At 42.6% G+C, this 25268-nt stretch overlaps 1 protein-coding gene across 11 annotated transcripts in view; it reads left to right on the plus strand.

Moving 5' to 3' along the window:
• dync1i1a (dynein cytoplasmic 1 intermediate chain 1a) overlaps positions 1-25268 on the plus strand; it is a 48106-nt gene that overhangs the window by 603 nt on the left and 22235 nt on the right. The window contains exons 2-12 of one of the 11 annotated variants that reach the window (XM_086193636.1): positions 700-833; positions 1074-1188; positions 2721-2808; positions 3758-3784; positions 3903-3944; positions 5051-5110; positions 5414-5529; positions 21863-21955; positions 23476-23647; positions 24771-24870; positions 24998-25123. In XM_086193636.1, the coding sequence (XP_086049762.1) occupies positions 714-833; positions 1074-1188; positions 2721-2808; positions 3758-3784; positions 3903-3944; positions 5051-5110; positions 5414-5529; positions 21863-21955; positions 23476-23647; positions 24771-24870; positions 24998-25123 (1059 nt within the window). In that variant the 5' untranslated portion in view covers positions 700-713. Of the gene's footprint in view, positions 1-699; positions 834-1073; positions 1189-2720; positions 2811-3757; positions 3785-3898; positions 3945-5050; positions 5111-5413; positions 5530-21862; positions 21956-23475; positions 23648-24770; positions 24871-24997; positions 25124-25268 lie in introns of all 11 variants that reach the window. The other 10 variants (XM_086193638.1, XM_086193639.1, XM_086193637.1 and 7 more) reach the window with 10 other exon arrangements.

The raw sequence follows: 25268 nt of genomic DNA on the forward strand, positions 1-25268 counted from the left end.
TAAATGACGAGTCTTTCTTTCCGCGTGTTTGTTAAGCTAGCAGTACATGCATGTTATGTTTGCGTTCTTATCCTGAACTAAACCTAAAAAAACAAAAAATACCCTGGGGTCTGTTTCCTCATTTGTTTGTTCCACATTTCTATCTTGAGCGTGTTTATTTATGTAGCTGCCATATTAGAGGGATGTGGCACTAAGCTAACACTCAGCAAAAGTCACTGGTGACCAGGCTGCTATAATTAGTCAGCCCACTTTTCTGTTAGTGATGGTGATTAAGGATAAGGCTTCATTGACCCCCCCCCCCCTCCATTTAGGCTTAGTTATGTTGTTAATCATTGTAAAAGGTCAAAACGTAGGTAATTTAGAGGATAATTGGTTCATCTTTTACATGTAGCAAAATTAAAAAATGAACTTTGTCCATTAAAATTAAACTGACTGAAGTAGAATTTGTTCACCAATTTAAACATTGGAATGTAATCAAAGTGTGTAACTATTGAATCCACAACATCTGTTTGGACTTGGTATTATTCACTATGTTTTGGAGTAGATTGCGATTGAACTGCCAGTTTTATTGATAAAACCTCAACGTGTCAATCCTCCCCTGCCTCAGTCTGGCCTGATGATCACTGTTTGGTTGTGACATGCAAGGTTATATATGGATGTATAACAACCACACCCAACAGGCAGTCGTTTTTCTTAAAGCCCCGTAGGAGACAATGTCGGACAAAAGTGACCTAAAAGCAGAGCTGGAGCGCAAGAAGCAGCGCCTTGCCCAGATCAGGGAGGAGAAAAAGAGAAAAGAGGAGGAGAGGAAGAAGAAAGAGGTAAGGAAAAAAGTGAGTAGACTCATGCACTTGGCACTCATACTGTATCACATGCACAAGTGTTTGATTGCTCTTTGTCAGACAGTGACACATAAAAAGGATGAGGCTGTTTGTGTCCATATTCGTGCATTCAAACATCTATGTGTGTTCTGAAGGTTGGTGTTGGGATTTTTTTAAGATTAAAATGAACATGTATACATGTTTTTTGAACTCATGACAGTACGTTGACAGTGCTTGGTGTGTCCTGTGCAGACAGAGAGCCAGCAGAAGACAGAGGCCACCCCAGAGGATTCAGACTTGGACCGCAAGCGTAGGGAGACTGAGGCTCTGCTACAAAGTATTGGCATTTCACCAGAGCCCCCACTAGGTACATAACTCTCTTTTCCTTATCAATGAAAGGATGATCAGAGGATATTAGATTTGTTCCGATAACAGTACCGGAAATGAAGATATTAGCCCGGAAACAGAACCTTGCTACCTTCCAGATAGCCCACTTGCTTAATACTACTTATAGGAAATTAATTTGTCTTCCCCGCTCTAAAATTGTAACCTACGCTGTAAGCTGTGGTGTGCTTTCAGAAGTTCATATGTTACATTATTTAGGCAGTGCTAGCAAAATGTCTGCAATGTGGCGATATTTTATGTTTAAAATCCCCAAAACATAACATTGACACGTCTCACAAAGTAGATGATACAACAAAATTCAGTGTCTTCATTCATATGGCTATATGTGCTCAAGTTTTAAAACTGCAGTGCGGTCATAAAACAAAGATGACATCATATAGTAGCTAAGCTAACCAGCAGTCAGGTGTCCGGTGGGTGTCTGGATCAGTAATGCACCCGGGGGCGGAAGAAGGTCATCTCTTTGTGTGCCTGGTTGTATAAATGTCATTAAGTGTATTTCTGTAAAAGTTGTCATGCTCCTTTAAATATGTAGCATATGCTGTGTAGGCAAGACAGCCCTGCAACACAATTAGCCTTCAACAAATAATGCGCCTTTGGTTTGGAAATTGCAGTGGAACATGTTGGGATTTTGATGAAATTGTGATAAGGAAGCAGCCTCACTGGGAACACTTTGCAATAAGGGGACATTTAAAATGGGTAGTTAATGCTTAGTTAACAATCAGTAATGCTTAGTTAGCCTTCAGCTACCATTTAACTAATGTGCCCTGTCATCATTTACCAATGGTGTTCATATTAACATCACTGGTTGTGGAAAAACTGGTGAGGCTGGGGGAGCTTAGGGTGAAGTACAGTATTACTTCAGGGATATGTGTTCCCCACCTTAGAAGAGGGTCCCAGAGAACATGAATACATGTTTAATCATCCTTAAGTAATGCTTCTTCAACACTCTTACATAGAACTAAGTATTAACTAACTGTACACTTACTGACAAGTATCACAGCTGTGATTCAATGATTGGGGAATTTTGCATTTGTATTTTTTTTCCTTTGCTCATCCTACTTTGTTCTGGCTTACTTGGACATCGTTTTTTTGTTTTTTTTTCCCAATCTGATGCAAATGATAATTCAAGGAATGGAAATGTACTGTATCTGCTACAAAGATTTCCTTCCTTCCTGTACTTGTGCTCATATCTAGTAGATCAGGTTCAGCCCCCAGAGTGTCTTTCACATTCAGCAAGCTTTCGTAGGCGCTGTTCCCTAGTGGACTGAAATTGAAACAGCACTCACACCTCAGAATTGGGTCGCTGCCATGTTGATAGCTGAAGTTCTTTTTTAATGCCCTTTGAAAAGCAGCAGAGTTTAAATCATGAATTTAATACAAACTCAATCAGTTTGATTGCTCACTTTCTTTTCTGTTAAACATTTAACACGTTCGTCCACCACTCATTTTGTTTATTAATGCAACTTTTAATGTTGTGTTATTCCCATTATGTAGTTCCGACCCCCATGTCCCCCTCCAAATCCGTGAGCACGCCCAGTGAGACGGGGAGCCAGGACTCAGCTGATGGAGGAGCAGTGGGCAGGTATGCCAGAATCACTCATCACTTAAGATCAAAATCTTCTGTCACTTCATGAGTCGTCTTCGTATGAAAAACATGTTTGAAGTTTGAGCAAAGAGGAGGCCTCAATAATTTCTCACATCCTGTTCAAAAATAAATGTTAGACACTCACCGAATACATATAAGATAGTGAGAAATTTTGGATCAGAAGCTCCTCCCTGTGCATCAGTCGTTATTTGGGGAGTTTATCCGACCCTGACAGTGTTGATAATGTAAAAGCGTTATGGAATATATTGCGCCGGTATCTTCTTGACGTATACTCTGTCTTTTTTCATGTCAATGGCCCAGCAGGTTTAGGTAAGAATGTGTCTTTAGGTGACGTTGTGGTGCCGTACTCAGCTGTAAATGTTTTATTTGTCATTTGTCACGTCATCTGGTGTTTTGATGACCACTGACCAGCTTGTTGAGGCTTAGTTGTAGTTGAAGTAGTAGTTTTTGGGAAGTTTCAGAGAGCAACCTTGGTTAATATGTACGGAATACGGGGCCCAATCAGCATGAACCATAAGTTTTGCGGTGAATGTAAGTACTGGAGCCCAGCTCTTTCCCAACTGTTCTGAATGGTACTACAGCTTCATTCACAGTGCTCATGTGTCATACACACCTGCTATTTTTTCAAAATTTTTGATTTTTAGTTTCGCTTGTTCATGAAACAGCAAGGCCGTGCAACAAGAGCCCTGCGTTTAAGCTCCTCACGTGGCTGCAGTTGAGAAGCGAGTGGTCATCAAGCACGTTTTGTTTGCTACTCTATAGCAGCTGACTGTCCAGATTGTGTGTGTGAAGCCCTCATTAGTGATGTGTTGTTGTGGTGTTGCCAGGGCTGGAATTGGGGCTGAAGAATTACGAGGAAACTTGACATGGTTTCTAGCATGAAGAAATTCACTTCTCTAAGATTTGGTTTTCTCTTTCTTTAAAGCTTTTACCAATTGGATTTTTCAAATTGGTGAGTTAGCTCCAGTGCCTGGAATGTAACATATTTCCCCCAAATCCACCCTGGGTGATGCCATGCCATTTTGAGCTGCTCCATTTGTGGCTGTGTATGTGTGTGTGTCCCTTCTTAGGTCAGGTTTCTCTAAAAACAAGTCACAAGCTCAAAGCTCAAGGTAAGCATTTTCATGTCAAACCTAGGAACCCCCCCTACTACTTATTCTTAGTTGAGTCCACCCTCATGTGAACACGGTGATGCACCCTCAGTTTTGTCAGTGGTCCTACCGATGTGCTCCCATCATGATTTATAAGATCAAAACAGTGCAGTGGCTGTTCTTCCTTCGTTCTTCTGCCCTCCGCTAGTGACTTCCTGTCTGAAGCCATGCTGACTCCCTTAATACCAGCTTGGAGGAATTCCCCTCGCATGGATTGAGCCACAGAAGTCATTTCAGCCGTCACACAGTTGACAATCTGCTGCTTAAAGTGTCACCGCTGTTAGTGTAAAACAGCCAGTCTGCCAGGTTAAAGAAAAAGCTTGCCACTCTCGTTTGGCACTGTGTGGCACTGGCTGAAGGTCTAATGGGTGTGTTCAGTCAACCTAAAAGGTATCATCAAAAGGTGTAGTGTGGCTGGAAGTGTTATCTTCTTACACATGGTGGATTTCAGCATCAACTGTCCATAAAACTTTTTAGATTCTTTCAGTAAAAGACACAAACAAAAGCAGCTGCAGTACCACGTAAAAGAACCAAATGAGGTCGGCAGTTTCCTTCCGGTTGGTCGAAACTGCCAATCACAAATGACAAGGACATTGTTGTGTAAGACAAGCAGGCTTAATCTTAGCAAATAGGTTTGATTTTGATTTTGATTTGCTGTATGTGGTCATGTGAGTACGCAGTATGATGTGTATTGTGCTCTGTGGGTGTAAAAACATCTCCCATGTTGCTGAATATAGAGTTTTTGATGTTTGTATATGAAACAGCATAACACAGATGGTCACATTTAATCATTCATGTGACATAATCCAGGATTTATGTCAGAAATGAATATAATTATTATAATCAAACTACTTCGACCTTCATTCAGATGACTCCTTCCTCCTGCAATAGTTCTACTTATATTAATATCTTCCAAAAGCAATGCCATTATTGCATGAAATGTGATGGGATTGTTTATGTTGCACATACCTGTTCTAATACAGCATGTGTGTTTGTGTCACTGATTAGTGTGTTAGTGATTTGTAAACATGCATGTTCTCTCTCACCCCCTCTGTTGGTGATGTCAGGACGCTGCAGTGGGACACAGACCCCTCTGTGCTGCAGCTGCAGGCTGACTCTGAACTTGGGTACATCTTCCTCCTCTCCTCCTCCTCCTCCTCTATTGTTGTTCACTGCCGAGAAATTACACATGCAAACATCTAATTTGACTCTGCATATCTTTATATATCTTTAAGCTTTAATTTAAAAGACAACATAAAGGTTTGATGTACATACATGTGAATAAACAAATAATTTCTCTCAACAATGCAACCTTCTGAATCATTAATTATTTAAAATTCTTGTCTTGGTAATAAATTACAAAAACTTAAAGCTGGCCAATATTTGTTTTTGCCCTGAAATTACAATTTCCCCCTCTGTCTGTATCCCAGGCGGAGGATGCAGAAGCTGGGGGCCTCCAAGATCACTCAGGTGGACTTCCTCCCAAAAGAGGTGGTCTCATACTGCAAGGAGACACAAACACCACTCACTGCCCATCTATCTGAAGGTGAATATGTGTGTGTGTGTGTGTGTGTGTGTGTGTGTGTGTCTGTCTGTCTGTGTCTGTGTGCATCAGTATCTTTATGGAATATTCCCGGCATCGACTATAATCACAGTATTCAAATAATCTCCTATGATATAGATATTTTTAGGGTGTATGGGAGACTAAAGGCAAGTTTCATATTGCAGTGACTGTTGTCTTTGGGTGGTTGAATTTGATCTGTCTCTGGTTCATGGCCCATAAACCCATAGTGATTTAAAGGTCTTACCAAAGCAGCGAGGGGAGAGAACAGGGCAGGAAGACACCGTCTGCCTGTCAATTGTTGTGTCTTCAATCATAGTATATAATGTTTTTGACTCCCGGACATAAGTGGAAACAGGTTGATGGATGAAAGCCCCCCAAAATGATTCCCGATGGATGTTGGTGCTTTGCTGTGGATGTCTGTATTATGCACCCAAAGATGTGCATTCATATATGTGTTTATTTCAGAAATTATATGATTTTTAAGGTTAATGTGGGATGTATTAGGAAAAGCTTTTATTCAGTCCGTCATGTTTGGTTCTTGGGAGAAATGGTGCACATTTGTTTGTGTATTCTTGTGAATGATTGTCTTGCATGTGTGGAGCTTCACATGTGTTTTTAAGCATGTAAGGTTATGTGTGCATACATGTGAAAATGTATATGTGCATATTTGTGTTTCTGTAAGTGGGCGTATGCACGTTTGCTGAGCTGTGAAGCTTAAACGCATCCATATGGTCTCAACTGCGGTTTTAGCTCTGCCTGCAAAGCACTGGTGGCAGCATATTGAAGGTACTTAGATTTGAGTATTAATTGGAGGATAATGGCAGTTGAGTTTTGGATGAATGGAGAATTGACACTGTGCTCCGATTGCAAATGCAGATATTCCTGAAATGTAATACGAGCTCACCGACTTGTACACAATTACACACACACACACACACACGCGCGCGCACAGACACACTCGCTCCCTATCATCCTCTGTATCTCGCTCTCTCTGGTTGCCAAGACAGCTGGCAGCCATGTGACTGAAGGGGTTGTACTTCCTGCTTCCTGTCATTATAATAGATGGTCTGGTACGGATTCCAGTCCAACCCCCCCCCACCGCCACCACCAGTAACCACTATGCACATACACCCATGTCTGTCCTGATCAGCATCCATCATGCCTGCCTTAGCCCCTCCCATTTCCTTGACAGACCTAGGAATAGATCATTTATTCAACAAGTGCACAGGCACCGACTAACATATGTGTGCTGGGAGACATGCACACACATGCATAACCACACACATAAATTCCATAATCAAGATAAATAAACTGCATACATTATTAGGACTCAACGTATACCACAGACCTTAAAGTTACTACAGGTATATACAAGCCAAGGGGTCAGTGTACACATGAAAGCATATACACATACCGAGATCTGTAGGTGTGTTTGTTTTCAGCTTCCAGGAGCTTGTTCAGGAGGTGCCTGTGTGTGTGTGCGTGTGTGTGGGTTGGGGGTGTGTGTGTGTGTGTGTGTGTGTGTGTGTGTGCATGTGCGTGTGTGCAAGAGAACATCTGGAAGTCAGAGCTGAGTTGGGTGGAGGTCTATGGGGAGGTGACCCTGGCCTTAAGAGACCTCTCCTTTTACAGATTACCACAAAGCTAGCTTGTGTGGAGAAAAGAGGCTGATGGTATCACCTGCTTGTGTCTCTGGCTGTGTGTTTGTTCACTCCCGTTCCTTGTGTTAATTACCGAAACAGACATAACACAGTACCCACGTTTTTCAGCATGTTGGAACAGGTTGTATACATGATGTTGTGATTTGAAGAATTTCTGTTTCCTCGGCTAACAAAAGCTGATTACTATTGTAAGTGGAATTTTGGAGGATTCGTTTTTAGATATTAGGCTATTTAAAGAGTCCCAGACAGTTAAACTTAAGAGGATTGAATATTTTGCATATGAGGGGGATTTGACACTAGACTCAAAGTGAGCAACTGCTGGTGCCCAGCCTTGTCTACGCTGTAGTGGCACAGACAAAAGCTAAACTTACCAAGGCAGATGTGTATTTAGGTTGTAAATGGGGCATTCCTTGTATGGGAAGTGTCACATATGCTTAGAGAGCAAGTTAGCTCAACCTTAGGCTTCTGGTGGTTTTCTGGCATTTTACCAGTGTTGCTTCCTCTACTCTTTTTTCTTGTACTTTTTATTGCCTGTTTTCATTTGTCTCTATCATTTCCTTCCCTCCCTGTCCTCAGGCTCTGATTAGGGTCAGTGTTCTGTGTAGTTTGCTGGTAATGCTACTCTGTGTTTGGTTAAAAGAGATATTAAACAGAGAGGTGGGGGAGAATGGGATGAAGTGGGGGAGAAACCCAGCTGGCTGCTGTGGCGGAATGAACGGAAGAGCAAATATGTTGTCTTAATGATGGTGGTGTGTAAAGCTCTTTGGATGGCCTGCAGAGTGTGTGTGCACGCACGCCTGTGTGTGTGTGTGTGTGTGTGTGTGTGTGTGTGTGTGTGTGTGTGTGTGAAGGATCAGTGTCATCTCATCATAATCACTTTAAGCCACTGCCCGATGACTCAGAATTTCTCTTATGGCCTCGTCTCTGCATGAACTTCTGACCTCTTCACTTCTCATACTGGCCGTGCTCATCTGTGGCGTTAGCGTGCTTGTTTCAGTCCAAATGCCACTTTTTTCAGACTGGATTGATTTGATCTGACTATTTCAATGTGTGTGTGTCCCTCTACATAAGAGTTTGTGTTTTAAAACTCACATGGAGTTTGTGTGTGTGTGAAGTTTGCGCGTGTGACTCCCATTAAAACTACTTAATGATATAGCTTTTCATTTCCGTGACCAATTTTCCTCCTTGTAATCCTGATGTGTAGCTGTCTATGTGTGTTCCCTTTCCCATTGGCTGCTTAGGGATCTGTCTGTCTTGAGTGTCCATTGTGTCAGGCAATTGGATTAGCGCCAGTCACGGTTGGCTCCAGCTATTTACTACTTTTTTAATGGGCTTGAATGGACATGCTTGTTGTGAGGAACGGACCCTTGCCTCAGGACATAGCAGGAAAATAAAGTCAGGTCTGACTTGGTCTGTGATAGTAACCTGACCTATAGAGGTCAAACAAAGTGTGTATGATGGCTGACTGTTGTTGGTGATTCATGCCTCTGTCGGTGTCCGATCGTATGGAATAATAATAACTTTTTTTTCAATGGGTTTTCTGCTGTCCACACTGAAGAGGATTAAAACAGAACGCCTCATACTGAACCCACTTTAATCTTTACTGAGCAATGGTAATGTTCTTCCTTTGTACTTGATTAGTTTCTTGATACATTGTTTGTTTAAAATAAAAAAGCAGGGACAAGGACATCATCTGCCCTCCGGTGGAGGTCAGGCCCGTATTTTTGAATACTCAGGCTGTGCATCAGTGAAGTGATGGGTACGTTTCTCCACATATGTTGCAGCATTTGACTCAGAAGAATTTAGAGTTTGACCAATGACACAGGGCCACAAAAAAAAAATAACTTTGACCACCAAATATTCCATTTGGGCAGCTGCCACAGTGTGAGCCTTTACAAACACAAAGCTACAGTCCAGACACATTGATTCCTTCATGCCTTTTACTGCAAAACTGTGTCAGCAGCAAACATCGCAGGGACATTATTCTGTTAGCGTACTGAATTTTGAACAAAGAGCAGGTTTGCTAAGCCTGACTTGATGTTAAAGGAGAACCAGAAACAACATTTGGACTATAGAAAAATGAAATAGCAGCAGAAGTTGTGGGAGTGAAAGGGAGCAGGAGCTGAAGTGCCATAATCAGACATACCTGTAGATTAAATGTAACCCACAGAGAAGTCTATAATGCCTTCAGGAAATAGCACATCACAGTTCATGGGAAAAATGGGTAGTATTTGCAGTTCATAGCTTCAATTAGCTCAATAAGTTATCTCTTCAGTGTCGCATGCATTTGGTATGAGATAGTTTCCGGTGCTGTCCCTGGTTTGCATTTGGGCCACCAGAGATGGAGTTCAGCAACAAAATTTAGGCACTCTGGCCACGTGTCCAGTGCCTAGAAATACAAATGTCAAACCCTGGACTGCATTGTGAAAGCTGCTACGAATATGTGCAGTAGGACTGTGACTAATGCTGGCTTTTGTGGGACCAAAGGCACTCAAGTGAACTTTTACACCTGTAGATCAGCTGTTCCAGTATCAGTTCATGTTAATGAGTTTTTAAAAAACTTGGAACATTTCCCCCATAGATTCTTTATTTTCTCTCTCTCTCTCTCTCTCTCTCTCTCTCTCTCTCTCTCTCTCTCTCTCTCTCTCTCTCTCTCTCTCTCTCTCTCTCTCTCTCTCTCTCTCTCTCTCTCTCTCTCTCTCTCTCTCTCACACACACACACACACACACACACACACAAATCCATTCTGTTTGAAATTGATTTTCACTTTTGAGAGGGGGCTACCAAGGTCACTGTGTCTTTAGACTTTCAATAGCATGTCAGTGGAGTGACAGTTGACAAATTAAAGTTGGGTTGGACTCACTTTTTTTGGTTTGGACAAATTTTAACTTCATACTGACAATCCTGCATTTGCTAAATTATTTTTTTCCTGTTCTAAGTGGAAAATGTGCAATATTTTGTTCACTGTAATTATCAATATTGTAGACAGATTGAAGAGTTGTAAACTCTCCATGCTTGTCTGCAGTGTAACCAAAGCACTTGAAATGTTCCATTCGCCTCAGGTCTGTCAAAAGTTTGCAGAGCCAGTTTTCAAATGCCTCACACATGGAAGGACGGAGTGAGATTTCACATAGTTGCAGAGAAATGTGGGCAACCTCTCTCTTTGTTTCTCCCCTCTCTGGACTAGCCAGTCCCACTTGGCCATGAACAGAGTTAATGTCGGTACTCCGACAACCGCACTCTTTTACTCAACTGATCCCAATCTGAAGATAACTATCAGTGTGTGCGCTTACTTGGGATGTTGGCAGGAGATGGAAAGGTCAGGGAGGTTGTAGGTACTCTGTGCATGTGTTTGTGCACGTATTCATGTGTGCAGGTTGGCGCGGGTGTAGTGTGAATGTGACCCCAGTTTATTGTAAATTGGTTTCGCTCAGTGGAGCCTTAAAAGACCCATAATAGGCCACAGTGGAGAGGTGGCCAAAGAAATAGAGAGAAAATGAAGGGACGAGAGAGGGAGAACTATTGAACAGGTAAAAAGTAGATGTAAAGAGCTAGAAGAGAGAGAAGAGAAACAAATGGAGGAGGACAGGAGGGACGGTGCAGCCGTTGATATTCCAGCAGTAATTGTTTGCACTGAACCACAAGCAGGCCATCAGCAATACAACTCGGTGTGTGTTTGTGTGTAATTTGATGTTGCAACTTTGGAAAACCCCTTTCTTAGGGTTAAAGGTTCACAGTCTGACCGTAGTATTTTCTGGCCCATTAGTTTTCAGGGTCTGTACAGCTTTATAGTTGGTCAGTAATTCACCCCTTAAGTATATTTACAGCAATAAGGGGCTTTCTTTTGACATGTGGTGGATTTGTAATTGCCCCTAATTATCAGAGAAAACCCATTTCCAAGCACTAATCTGAAAAGACACACTCATATTCTACACACACAAACACATAAATATACAGAGTCATAATGTAAACAGAAATATGCAGACTAAAATACATAAGAGTAAACAATGAGAAGTTTAAGCACGTAATATACGTATGAGCAAACTGGCCACACACACATACGCATGCATATACGTCACCTGAGCGCTGCATAATCCTATAATGGAGCAGTCAACGATCCAAACTCCAAATTTGAAAGGATCCTGACATTTGGCAGCACGTTTGTCCAATTAGAGTGTTTACTTTTGTTTTTCTTCCTCAGAAACGCTTAAATGTATTAAATATGCTTTAAGCGGTCATGAACTGGTAGGTATTTATCAACAGTTACACTGAAAATGTCCCTCAGGATTTAAGCCAATAGACGTGAATCTGAATTGGCAGCAAAACATTTGGACTTAGTGTCTGAATCTCATTACCACTAAGCTAATGATTTTAATGGTTAGCATTAGTTATTGAACCAAACTGCTGCGGCCGGGCTTCTGACTGTTCCAGAAGGACCACATACAGGCCTACAGTATCTTAGCCTCTCTTCCAGCAAAATTTAGGATTGCTTTTAAGTTCTCTGTGTCCAGATGATATAGATTAATTTGTTTATTTCCTGCATGACCTCTGACATTGCGTAAAGAGATCCACTTGAAGGGGTGGAGGCAAACAGTGGCACTACTGCTGTATCTGTAGTGTATGTAGCCTATCATCCAGCTTCGACACATAAAACATATAACCACAAGCCTGGTGATTGCTCCATCATCGATTGGACTGCCGCTGGCAGTTTTTCACCACGTTGCTGGTGATGATGGTCTTACGGCCCACTAGGTGGCATTTTCCTGAAGTGCCAGATTCCCAGTTAGAGCCTGCTCACTGAACACTTCATTAGCTACACCCATACAGTGTAATTGCAATGCGATCTTGTACTAAAGGTCTGCTCCAAAGCTGCCTTTATTCTGCTTTATTCCTTCAGTCATTGTTAAATTAATAATATAATTCTGCATTGTTTCTATTACTGTAGCAGTTTGTGTTGTCGAGTGCATTTTATTAAAGTGCTCAACATATACAGTATGTGTATATTATTGTGAGTAGTGAATCCATCCATGGAAGAAAATATGTTCATGTCATGTTATTTGGGCTAAAATCCACTGTGTTTGTGTTTGCAACTTGAGGCAAAAATGGCAAAGAAATAAATTGAGGCAACACATAAAAGAGTTAATTTTATCCACCTGTATTTATTTTACTCCCAAGGGGGGCATAAAGCAGAGTAATTGGATGTTGTTGAAATCCTGTGACTATATGTTAGTTTGCTCAAAAATTGAGATAAATCAATTAATCCTCTTTAATAGCCGGCTCTTGTGATCTTGTTGTTAATTGTTTGAATCATTCCAACCCCAGCAACCCCCCCCCCCTTCCTCCTCGAATTCCAAAGTCTTATTTCAACTCATGTGCAATATTGATGCTGAGGTAGTGTAATGTGTTGCCTAGTTAGACAAAATCCGTCAAGTAGCATTACTCAACTGATTGCTGTTGTTCGATGGCTAGAAAATATGTTAACATGGTGAAAAAAAACAGAGAATATCACCATATCATCAATCATCTAGTGTTACAATCATATTTAACATGAAGGGCCTTTATAAACTGCTTAATGACTCTATTTTCTTATTGGCTTTTGTCACATAATGGTATACATGACTAGTAATATTTGTCCGAGGAAAAATTGAGTGTAACTGATGTTTCGTCAAATCTCCAAGTGGGTTTGTCCAAGAAGTGATCAGGAGGGAAAATATTACTGTGTTGGACAGCAGGCCGACGCTCATGCTGAACACTTACAAGGTTGAGGTCCATTAAATTCCCTCAGCCGATTTATCTGGTGTCTGTCTCTGGCATTTTCTAAGATCCGCAGGCACAATGATGCATCCAAATAGAAAGTGAACGTAACACACTCCCAGTCTGTATGAAACTGACATGACTGAGGCGTTTGTGGGCAGTTTTCAAGGTCCTGCAGCGAGGAATGTGGTTTCATGAGTGTGTCTTTTGCACGGTTATGTACTTACTATTTTTCTGTATGTGTCTGTGTATGTGCATATATGTGTGTACGCAGCCACATATGGAAGTACTTGTCTCATACAATGTTGTTGTTCCAGGCAGGCGGCTACAACAGACTGAACAGACCAGAGGGTTCGTGCGTGCTTGTGTGTGTGTGTGTGTGTGTGTGTGTGTGTGTGAGTGTTTTCTAAAACAAAATTCACGTTGAGAGTAACCACAATGAGTGTACCCAGAGGACAGTGAACAAAATGTACTTGGTTGTTTTACTTCAAATGCAGGCTAATGAAAGTACATGTAAATCACTGTGTTTGGTGACTTCTGGTCTTTTAGAGGAGATTGTCATGAGGTTACAGCTTCTATTCAAACCCAAGTGTGTATTTTTTGTACGTGCACATTTACACAAATACACACACCCGAGTACAATTGGATTTTGCTTTTATTGTCTCCCCCTTTTTTCCTTGCAGACGCACATAATCGTCCGGCGCTTCTCACTTTCTTTCTTTCTTTCTTCCTTCATAAAACGGCGTTTGGTTTTCATCGTCATCGCAGCCTTCACTCCTGTTTCACTCCCAGAATTGAGGCAGGGTCCCAAGTGGTCAGTCAAAACCCAAAGAAACTCTTGATATCGGAGGAAAATAATGTCTTTCACAGTGCCTAAGGTATTCCGAGTGAGTCACACATGATTGCAATTTTCCCCCGAGAGCGCCATATAATAAGGTACATGAACCCCCTCTTCATCCCTCCTTCTCTCTCTTTGGCAACCTGGCCGTCGTCCAAAATAATATTTGCCATCTGATGAGTGCCTGAGATGAGTAGGAATACAATTTCATGTGTTTCTTTTCTTCTTTTCTCAACTTTTCCTTTATATTTAGTTGAACTTGACTTTTTGACATATGCCCCCCCCCCCCCCCCCCCCCGCATATTTTATTTGTGTGTAAAACAACAGTGGGTCTTGAACTTTTGCCTGGGTGGTCTCCCTTGTACTACGAGATCTCTTCAACTCTCCAGGGATTTTCATTTGAGAGGGTTTGCGGTTCACTGGCACAGCTAGCCAGCAGCGCACAGCCCTGCCTCAGTCAGTCATTTCAATTTGGTGTTTATTAACCCTTTGTGTGTTCAGGCTTTATATTTCAGTTAAAGAAGTCACAGAAAGTCGAGTCGGTCAATTCATAACAACCTCTCCAAAATGAATTGTGAAATCAAGAAATTACAAAAAAATGCCACAAACAATCTTGGTTGCTCCAGCAGCAACTCCTGAAATGTTTTATGCCAGCTTTTCTCTATGTTGTATTTAATCTCCAAATCCTCATTGTTTACGGAGTGTAGAGAAATGTGATGAGTGTGCAGGTTCTCTATGTGGCTGGACTTTGGACTGCCACTCTGCAACTCTCCAGTAGGGAGCACTCTTGGCACATATAGTATCCCTGAGGGCCCCCTAAAAACTCTCTCCAAACCTAAAAATGTCTGACATTTTTTTATTAGAAATATCAGATTAAATGGAATTATGTAATTTAGAATTAATCTCCAACATGTGTTGACTCTTAAAGTTTTAATGTGTTTGACAAAGATCCACTGGGTAGATTGACAGTTGTTTCACTGCACTGCCACTCATTGAGTTCCTATAGAATATGTGTTTGTCTCCTATAAAGGCTTTGGTTAAGTGCAGGAACACTGTTATGAATTCATACAGTCCAGTGAGTGTATACTGTTTCACGCCTAGCATGGACTTTGTTGCAGGGCCTATAAAACGGTTTGTCCCATCTGTCCATCACTCATTAAAACAAAATGAAACACCATCGTCATCCAAGTGGCAAATACAGACCACCAATCGCCATGAGCCACACACATGTAAACAGCTCCAATTCTGAGTGACATAAACGCAAGCTTAGAGAGCGAAACAGCACTCGATGCCACAGCAGTGATTTTATGTAGGATCTTTTTCTCTGGTGGTCACGCTTTCTCTCTCTCTCTCTCCCTCTCTCCCTCTCTTTGTGTGTGTTTCTCTCTCTCTCTCTCTCTCTCTCTCTCTCTCTCTCTCTCTCTCTCTCTCTCTCTCTCTTCCTGACTGGGCTTTTGACAGTTTGGAAAATTTGAACTCATGGGTTTTAATCAGGCCCTTGCGGTGAGGCTCAGAGCATGGCGTGGCGTGGCATGATGGCTCAGTTTGAAGATGTGGGTCTGGGTCTGGGCCAAGCCCTGATGGCACTGCTAGAAAGAGAGGACAGTGAGATGAAGAGAGAGAGAGAGAGAGAGACTGAAAGAAGAAAAGATATAGAAAGAGTGCGTATCTGCTCAGACTGCACCGCAGCACACAACAGTGTTGGCCGCAGACTCCCAAAGGCCTGAGCGGGTGGTGTTAATGAAAGCTGATTATGTGTGGGCATGCGTGTGTGTGTGTGTGTGTGTGTGTGTGTGTGTGTGTGTGTGTGTGTGTGTGTGTGTGTGTGCATGATGGAGATCAGTGTGGGGAAGTGTGGTGAAGAGATGAATTAACTAAATCATCCTGTGGGCTTTAGCCTCACCAGTTTTACATCAGAACCTGCTGCTAAAGTGTGTGTGTATGCAGGGAATACTTTTACCCCTACTGTGGCAATCATGACTGGAGGAACTATTACGATTTCTAAGAATTATTTTCTGTTAAAACAAGCATAAAGGCAAAAGCCATCAGGAACAGAATTAACAAGTGCACTGAATTTAAGTAATTCCTTTTGTCAGTCTTTGGGAAAAGATGTATTTACAAGTAATATTTCTGCTGTCCTTGTAGGAGGCTTACGCAATGTTGTACCCCCAAAGAAACTTTGTTTGCAGTAAGATGCACATGTGTCCTGACTTTCCCCGGACCGGTTAGATTCTTGAGCAGGTTTAAGTGCCCTTTGACCTCGTGGAAAAAAGAAAGTTATGAAGAGCTCCAAGAGAAGGAGAAGAAAAGAAGATAAGCTCCTAAATTTTTAGTGAGAGAGATTTTAAGTCCAATTAGGGTGAGAAGGGAACATATGTTGACAATCAGTGGAACTGCGTCATGACGGTATGAAGTTCTCGTTATTGCACAGATTTCTGCTGTCAATTTGAATGGTTACAAGCATTGGAAAATTAAATTTGACAATATTAGATTGTGTTGTAAGCAAATATAATATCTCAGCCATAATGTCATATGAGACAGGTCATTACTGTAATGTTACTTGGTTATTTTTACAATTTTCTCCTGTGTTGGTATCATAAATTATTTGTTTTTCCTACACATTATTTATTCCATCCATCTCGAGTGGCAGGCTTGGTGCTTATGAACACAATCTATAGAAGCTCTCTGTCTTGGGTTTCTGCAGCCTGACAGGATTGTTGTAAATGTGTAGAAGGGATTGAATGACTGGTACTTGCATCATGAGCAGTCCAACTGCCAAAAACATGCACAATAACATAGAGTAGTGTTTATTTGAATCCCTAAGAGTACATACTACAAAAATGGACCATAAATTTGTTCTAGACTGCTGGAAACATCATATTACAGCCTTAATGTCCCAAAGGAAGAGACTCGAGTAAATGAACGATGTATTCCCACCATTATGTTTCCACAGAGGTGTTGATCCTCCCTACAGTAGCTTTTTATCAGCCCACGAACACATTTTTTTTTTTAAAAAGGAAATAAAAGTGTAAGGTTTTTGCCAGAAAACTATCTATTATGGCAACTGCAGTTTCCTGTAGTCATATCAAATTTTATTTGTCATAGAATTGCATCACTTAATTTGTAAATTAAATCATAATTTCTGTCATGTAAAGCCAGAGTGGTAACGTAAATCTGTTTGGTAATTGGACTACAAGGATTGTATTTCTGGAGGTGGGACAAAATAAAAATGGGAGAATTCCCCTGATGCCTCAGGTCATTTGTAATATGCATTGGTGAAGAGGTGTGTGTGTGTGTGTGTGTGTGTGTGTGTGTGTGTGTGTGTGTGTGTGTTCTTGTACTTGCTACATATTGAGGACTAGAATACGTATTTAACCAACAGAGTGAGGACATTTTCTGAAAGTGAGTACATTTTAACCGGTCCTCACATCTTCAAAGGGCTGTTTGAAAGTCAAGACTTGGTTTTAGGGTTGAGGTTAGAATCAGGTTCAGGTTAGGTTTAGGGTCAAGGTTAGGGTCAAGCAGTCAGTTGAAAGGGTTAGGGTGAGGGGCTAGGGAGTGTATCACGTCAATGAAAGTCCTCACAAAGACATAAGTTCGTGTGTGTGTGTGTGTGTGTGTGTGCGCGCACACGCTGTAGGCTCAATTAATGTATGTATGATGTTCTAAGGTTATTATCAGTGTGTGCGATCCCCCCCAAAATCCAGCTGGGACTCTATGGTGTCCCTCCCTCTGTTTCATCGCCTCCTCCCTCATATATCACCATCTCCTTTTCTTTGTGAGTATTACAATAGAGATTTGTAATAATTATGAGTACTGTCAAATTTTTTTGAATGTGACTTTGTGAATGTGTGTGTGCACGCGTTTGTGCAAGTGTGTTTGTGCATGTGCACGTGTGTGTGTGCGTACATGCCATTCGCTCCAAGCATGCACCAGCACATTGCTGCACACTCAGATTTTCTGTGAATGGAGTTCAGAATAGAAAGTTTGCAAACTCTTTGATCCAAACTCAACACATGCTAACACATTAGTGCTAGGACCCACAATGCCTCTGGGCTTTATGTTCTAGCCAAGAGGGTGCTGGCTATTGTGACTTAGCACAAGACGTTACAGCAAGTGAAACTCCCAGCGTTGTGTCAGCCTTCATCAGGAAAATGACTCCTCCATGTACAGGTCATCGCTCTCACCTGAACTAACTGCTCACACTTATGCAGACTACTAGAACAGACTGCACTGAACACATGTAATAAAAAAAAGTGTTAATTAGCCTCAGTACAGTAGCCAGTTGCTTAGTAGTCATTAGGTAATTGCTCGTATTGTCTTGGATGGGTCATGTTGTGGCTGATAGCGGGGAGGGGAGCAGCCTAACGATATATGTCAGTGAGATGTTTGGGGGGGCACAGATTAGGGAAACATAAGTCCTTTGTAGCTCTACTCATGTAGGGCTGGGCAATACAGAAAATACAACAATATCATGATATTTAGAAGCTCTTCTTTCAGTGTTGATATATCAATATTTGCTATGGCTGGAGAATCAGGTCCGACGATCAGAATCAGTGTTCATCAGGTTGGTCCTGCACGGAACTGAGCAGGTCCATTCAGGAAGCAATTCCATTCAGTTTGTTCATGGATGATATTGGGCTGAGTGCCAGGGTTTTCAGAGGCGGTGGCTTGATGGTGGGTGTTTGAATTGATGTGATTTATTTTTCGCACTATCACAACCCAGAAAGATGTGTCACAAAGTTCTGTCGCCCTTGAAGACAGTAGTGTGAAGAACTAGATGATAATTCCATTCATGCACTACACGATAGAGGATAGAAATGCCCCTCTTGTATGTGTGTGTTTGTGTGTATGTTTTTAAGAAAGATTTTAAGTTTATAATTACATGTGAAGTCCATTACTTTTTGTATTGTAAAAATACACTGATACATTTACCTGAGCAAACAAAACCTCCAGACCCAACATATTTGTGTCATAGAAAATATACAATGAACTGTATAGGAGTGTTACACTTTATATTGGTTGGTAAAAGTCCACCGGCTGCCATACATTTTGTGTGCAGACATCTGTTTTTTGTGAGAACGTGTGTGCAAATAACTTTACACTTGGTTGTGCTGCTTCACACTATGAATTTGTGTCTTCACATACCTGCTGGGCTTTGCCAAATTGACTGGGTCTGGTCAGCAAGAGTAAGCAGGCAGGGGAAGATTGAGGCAGCCAGATGCAGCAGCCCTGGGCTACCGAGGATATCATTACCCAGAGTGTGTAGCCGGCCAAAACAGGAGCCCCCAAGCGGCGTTTCATCAAGGTGGATGCCCATCTGCTGTGAAGGGGGAGAACACCAGTTAACCTGTTGTCCTGCAGTGAGTTGCGGTATTAAACGGCAGGTGGAAAGAGAAAGCATCCCGTGACTGAAATGAGGTGAAAACAAGCAAGTGTGCAGAAACTTACAAAGTAGGATGCACGCATGCACACACACACACACACACACACACACGCACACACACACACACACACACACACACACACACACACACACACACACACACACACACAGGTGGACACAAACTGCAGAAGATTATCTCTGTTGATTTCTCTTCCCTGCTTCTTTTCTAACTTCCTACTTAGCTGGGCAGGCTATAGCACTTCAATGTGTATGTCAAGCTTTATATATTAATAACCCACAAGTCACATTTTCAGTGTCATTTCTGCAGTATAGTTTATCTCTTACTCTAAGCACACACAGAAATGTATCTGAAAATTTCCACTCAAAGGAAATAGCCGGGATATTTTTGGTGCAGGACTGCGGCAGAACAACTTGATGCATGGCTGTTGGCAACAGCATCAACAATATACGGGAATTGGACCATCTCCCCTCTGTGAGGTAACCCATAGGCCATGAATCACACTGCCTAGCTCAAGAGTCCTGTGGTCCTGGGGGCTGACAGTTTGACTGCTCCTCAATGTGGTCACTCTCCCTCTCTCGCTCTCTCTCTCTCTCGCTCTTTCTCTCTCTCGCTCTCTCTCATTCTCTCTCTTCTCCTTATGCTCCTCCCACCTCCATCACCACACATTCCAACCGCTGGACTGATCACATAAGGTCAAGAAAAAAAAAGAATAGAGCAAAGTAGAGAAGAAGAGAGTAGAATTGAGGCTCCTTGGCTCACGTTAGGCTTTTCTCATAAGATTAGACGCTACAGTTGGTGGGGGAGAAGAAGAGAAGTAGAGACAGCAGGCCGATTCCAAGGCCAATGTAAAAATATGCAGTTTTTCTCTATGTTGAACGGATCAACCCCCATATTTAATGGCTTTCTCCTCGGCCCAAGCTACACCCCTCCATCAAGAAAGTGACCTGGTAGTTTTTCTGTGTAATCCTGCTGACTGACGGACAAATAAACAAAAACAACAGACGTGGGTCAAAATTCACCCTCCCTGGCAGAGGAAAACACTGCTCTAAAGTCTCACAAAGGGTTGAGAGGATATTCCTGTTCATTTCTCTTTGCAGCTTGTCTGTTTTCGCAGCTTAGAAATGGAGCCGAGCTGGCAGTCTGCCTGTCTGCTCCTCTCTGGTCTGTCCTCCATACTGCCGGATCACTGGTGTTTGGATCACTACAGCTGGCTGTTAACCACCGACTTGGACCGGAGCTTTACCACCATGTTGTTTGATTTAACTTAGTCATTTATTATACGCACACAGAATGAAAATTCAAGTAATGTATCAAAAAGGTTTCTTGGAAGTGAATAAGAAAAGAAAACACATAGATGAGGATCAGAGAAGGATGTAAGGGGAAGCTTAAAATAATGAATCAAACAGAGTCAGAAGTTATTTTAATGCAGAATAATTCAGTTATCAGTATTCCAGCGAGCGAGTGCAACATTTACAGCCGTAGCTGTAGCTTGAAAAGTGAGTAGCAGCGAGTTCATCGTCTGCAAATGGACAGTTTAACTGGTGCAAGAGCAGCCCCTGAGCGAGCGGCTTTACCAGTGCCCCAGGCCATACACCAGCTGAGTTAAACACACCCTGACTTGTGTGTGTGTGTGTGTGTGTGTGTGTGTGTGTGTGAGGGGGGAGCAATAGAGACATGACACGTCTGAGAGTGTGATGTAGTCACTTCCTCCCAGTGGACTAAGCGACTGTTGTCAGCTTGACCCCGCGCCAGTTAACCCCTCGCCACCCCTGGCACTGTAGGCGAGGGCCCCAAGTGTGTGTGTTTGAGAGTGAGAGAAAGATAGATTGTAAATGTGTGTGTAGCTTGTGTGTGTTGGCAGACTGCAGGTGTCTGCCCGCCGTGTCACAGTGTTAAGAGGTCTTCAGAGAGGCCCCCATCTCTCAACATCTGTTCAACAAGGAGGGGGCAAGAGGAAAGAGGAGGGGAGGTTGGCGAGGGTTACCAACACATACCCTGAGGGGTGTGGGGGGTTTTTAGGGGGTCAGTAGCTGACAAGCAGGTGCCTATGTTGACAGTAACCTTTCATGCTCGAGCCCCACCTCCTTCCAAACACACACGCCACACACACTTAGAATAAATCCCAGATATTCAAGTGTAATTGCAGAGCCTGATTGGAGGGAATCCCCTCTACACGCACACATCACTGGATCTCTTTGCTAGGGGTCAGAGGTGAGAGAGAGAAAGAGGGGCGTCCACACAACCAATGACATTTCCTGCTGTCTGTGCACGATCAGCAAATGTGAACGTGCTACAGCTACAACAAGGATATAGACCCGGGCTTGATTCCAGTTCTACGCCTTTTGCCAAGATGTATGTACTTCGTACTAAATATACATATGTAGCAGTCATCTCGATTCTACCGGTTTTTATGCCTCACATTTTCATGTTTTCTAAAAAAAAAAAAGCTTATGTAACCCCATGTGTTTGTAAATGAAACCCATTTGGACCAAATGTTAGGTCGTCAGGTGTACTAGTGCCTGTCTGGGAATGATTATTTTTCTAAGAAGGGGTGGAAGGAGGTACACAGCGGGAGGTCGAAGAAAATTGGAACAGCTGTTGATTAACATGAGTGCCCCCCCCCTCTCTCCCCCTTGTTTTTTTCCTCTCTCAGTAGAGGAGGAAGAGGAAGATGAAGAGATGATGGAGACAAAGCAAGGCCCTGAGTCGGAGCAGCAGGATGAAGATGAGAAGGAAATTAAAGAAGGTAAAAGAGGGTTGCATGAGGGGAGGAAGGAAGAGTTAAGACGGTCATGGACAGATTTGATCACTTCACTGGTTCTTATTTGTTACATATAAACATGCACATCAAAACTTGCGACAGTTCACCCCTCCTAGTTTCTACACACCCATCCCACTCTCCAACTCTCAGTCATCTGTCCTCGACTTCTCACATGTTGCTGTCACGAAACACGGTCACTTGTGTGTGACACCCGGCGACTACTCAGTGGGTGTATCAGATGGAAGGGTGGGGGTAGGTTACGGTTGGGGTTAAGGCGGGTCCAGTGTATCAGCTCCATGGCATGTGGAGGTCAACGCTGATTAAAAACCTGTCACTTGACCCCTCAGCCATACTTCAAAGTGGAAAGGAATGGAGAGAGAGATTGTGTGTGTGCGTGTGTGTGTGTGTGTGTGCGTGTGCGTGTGGTAACAGAGAAAAAAGGAACAGACCCTGGGTGTGTTTATGCACAACACATGATGGACTGATAGATGAGAGAATATTCATATTCACACAAACTCACACAACCCCGACTCTACTGGGTGTGACTCGAACACAGATGAACAAATGCGCACGCACTTGCGCACACACACATACACACACACACAAATACACAGTCATCTGTCTCCTCTCCATCCTGGCCTATTAGAAGGTCTGGCCTTTGATCTCTGCCACTCAATTCACGGGCTCTTTTCTGACAACTCATAAGTAATACAAAGGGATGGAGGGGGATCAAAGTCAAGAGCCAGGCTAAAGGTCGATCTATGTGTGTCTGTGCATGCATGTGTGTTAAATGGCATGTGTGCTTGGGGACAGTGACTTCAAAAACTGGACGCCGTGCTGTGCAGCCATTATGTTCAAAGGAAGGCAGGCTGCTCAGGGGGCTTTGTTTTCGTCTTGTTTATGAAGTTCTTACTGTAGTATTTTATTTGAAAACATGCATTAGGATGCTGTTTGTAGTTCATTAGCTGTGGAATGGGAAAGGCGGTGAAGGTTTCTCTGAGGAAGCACATGGTGTCCGCAGGTTTCTATTGTCATGTTGTCATCATGAGTAATGTCATGAAATTAATGAATACATATTAAAACCCTTTCTCATGCTATTTCAAATCAGAATTTAGACTGGATTTAAGAGTAACATCCGATTTTTCCATACAGTCATAAAACACAACTGATTTTCAGTTTCTTGAATCCTCAGTTGTAAATATTTCAACATGCAACACAATGCACGCACACTGCTTGTATTTCACAGATGAGATAAATATCTGTTAAGACAAATTAGAAATTCAACGAAATGACCAGGAGCTTTGAGAAAGAGTGCTTGGCACTAGTTCATATTTCTTGACATCTTATACACCAGACAATTCATTGATTGTTGAGAAAATAATCAACACATTTCTCAACACTGAAAATAATATGGTTTCTGCTTTAAGTCCAAACATTGTTTTGGAACACAATTCCTGATTACTTCTCTCTTGCTTGGGTTTCCATGTGCATTTTGCTTCCGAAAGGCTCTTTCCCGGTACTGCGGGAGCTGACGGAGGAGGAGAGGCAGCAGATCCTTCACTCCTCTGAGTTTCAGAGCTTCTTCGACTGCAGCATCCGGGTGATGGAGAGAGCTCTGGCTGAAGACGGTGACATTTTCTTTGACTACAGTGGACGGGACCTGGAGGATAAAGAGGGGTGAGCGGGGAGTCTGTGTGGATGCGAGCGCACATGCGAGTGTTTACTTGCATTCCTTTAACTAAGAAATGCACTAAGACTGACTCATGCCCACTGTGGAGCTCCAGGGGCCTGGAAGCTCCTTTGTTCTTTAGAATGCATGTCTTTCAGCTGATGTCACACTTGCAGGAGGTTACAAACCTCCTGTGAACCGACAGCCATCGTGCATCAGAGAGCGTTGTCATGTCATCTGAAAGGCTGCCTCCAAATGGAGGTTATCAAAGTGTTGGTTGAAGTTAGAAGAGGCTTAAGTGCAAAGCTAATTTAGTATACTGCTCTGCCATTATAGAAGAATGCTGCTTTTACCAACTCCACTTCAAATTTGGCTACTGCAGCCACAGAGGCATCAGGCCTGTGGTCAAGTATAGATTATGTCTGAAAGAGGCCACGTCCCCAGGGCTAGAATTTAGTCCCCGTCTTTTTTTCCTAGATGTGCTTTTTTTGGGTAAAAAGTGTTTTAACGAGCCACTTTCATTACCGTTCATCTTTACATACCATTACACAGAAAGTGGATCGTCCGAAACACACGTTTGTGGATTTGTTGGGATTACCACATTATGATAAAATCTTGACCCTACAAATGAACGTGTGATCATATTTCCCAGTTAACTAAGCTGAGTTCAGACAAACAAAGACCGAGGTTGTGGTGCGCCTTTTCTAGCACATTTTCTTCAGTGGCTAAAATTACTGAGTCACTTGGGTGAAGTGCGGGAGCCAAGTCCCTCCAATGCAATTGCAACGAGCTGAGTAAGTGAAATGCTACGGATAAGCTAACGACTGTGGTCAAACTGCGTGCCTCCGACAGCTCACTGTGGACTGGATGGGTCAAGGCCTTCACAGACCTTTTATTGGTGCCGTTGTGCTTTCACCATTTGATTTATTATCAGACCTTTTCTGCAAAGCAATGATTTAAGAGAAGTTGTCCTCTTTACAACTTAAACATCATATTTTCACAATGCTTAATTTGTGGAGCGGGTTTAATCTATACCTGCAACTACTGATGATGTCTGAAGCTGCCGTGCATCCAACATGATAGATGTCTGCAGGTTTAATTACCTCTCATGTTCTCCCCGTGTGTTTCCAGAGACCTGGCTGGGGGCTCTAGTTTGTCCTTCAGTAGGCTCTTCTATGATGAACACTGGTCGAAACATCGCGTTATCACCTGTCTTGACTGGTCCCCTCAGGTGAGACGTGCAGCCTCATGTCTGTTTGCTTTGAATTGAAACAACGGTGGATGTAATTACTCAGCGGTTAACCCTACAAGTGATCGTCTCATCCTTTCTTTCTTTCTTTTTTCTGTCCTCCTGGTAGTATCCTGAGTTGCTTGTCGCCTCCTATAACAACAATGAAGACGCTCCTCATGAGCCGGATGGAGTTGCTCTGGTGTGGAACATCAAGTTTAAGAAGGCCACACCAGAGTACATATTTCACTGTCAGGTATGGCGTCCAGAGTGTTAACACATAAATACCATGGCCTGTAGTTGCAGTTGAATATATGGAAAGAGTGAGGTTTATGCAAAGGGATACTCCGTTTTTTGAGAAATGCGCTTCCAGAGTCCCCAGAGTCAGACAATAGGATAGA

The sequence above is a fragment of the Aulostomus chinensis genome, chromosome 22 (genome assembly GCF_037954235.1).
Source record: "Aulostomus chinensis isolate RoL2024-O1b breed Wild chromosome 22, RoL_Achi_v1.0, whole genome shotgun sequence".
Classification (NCBI taxonomy): domain Eukaryota; kingdom Metazoa; phylum Chordata; class Actinopteri; order Syngnathiformes; family Aulostomidae; genus Aulostomus; species Aulostomus chinensis.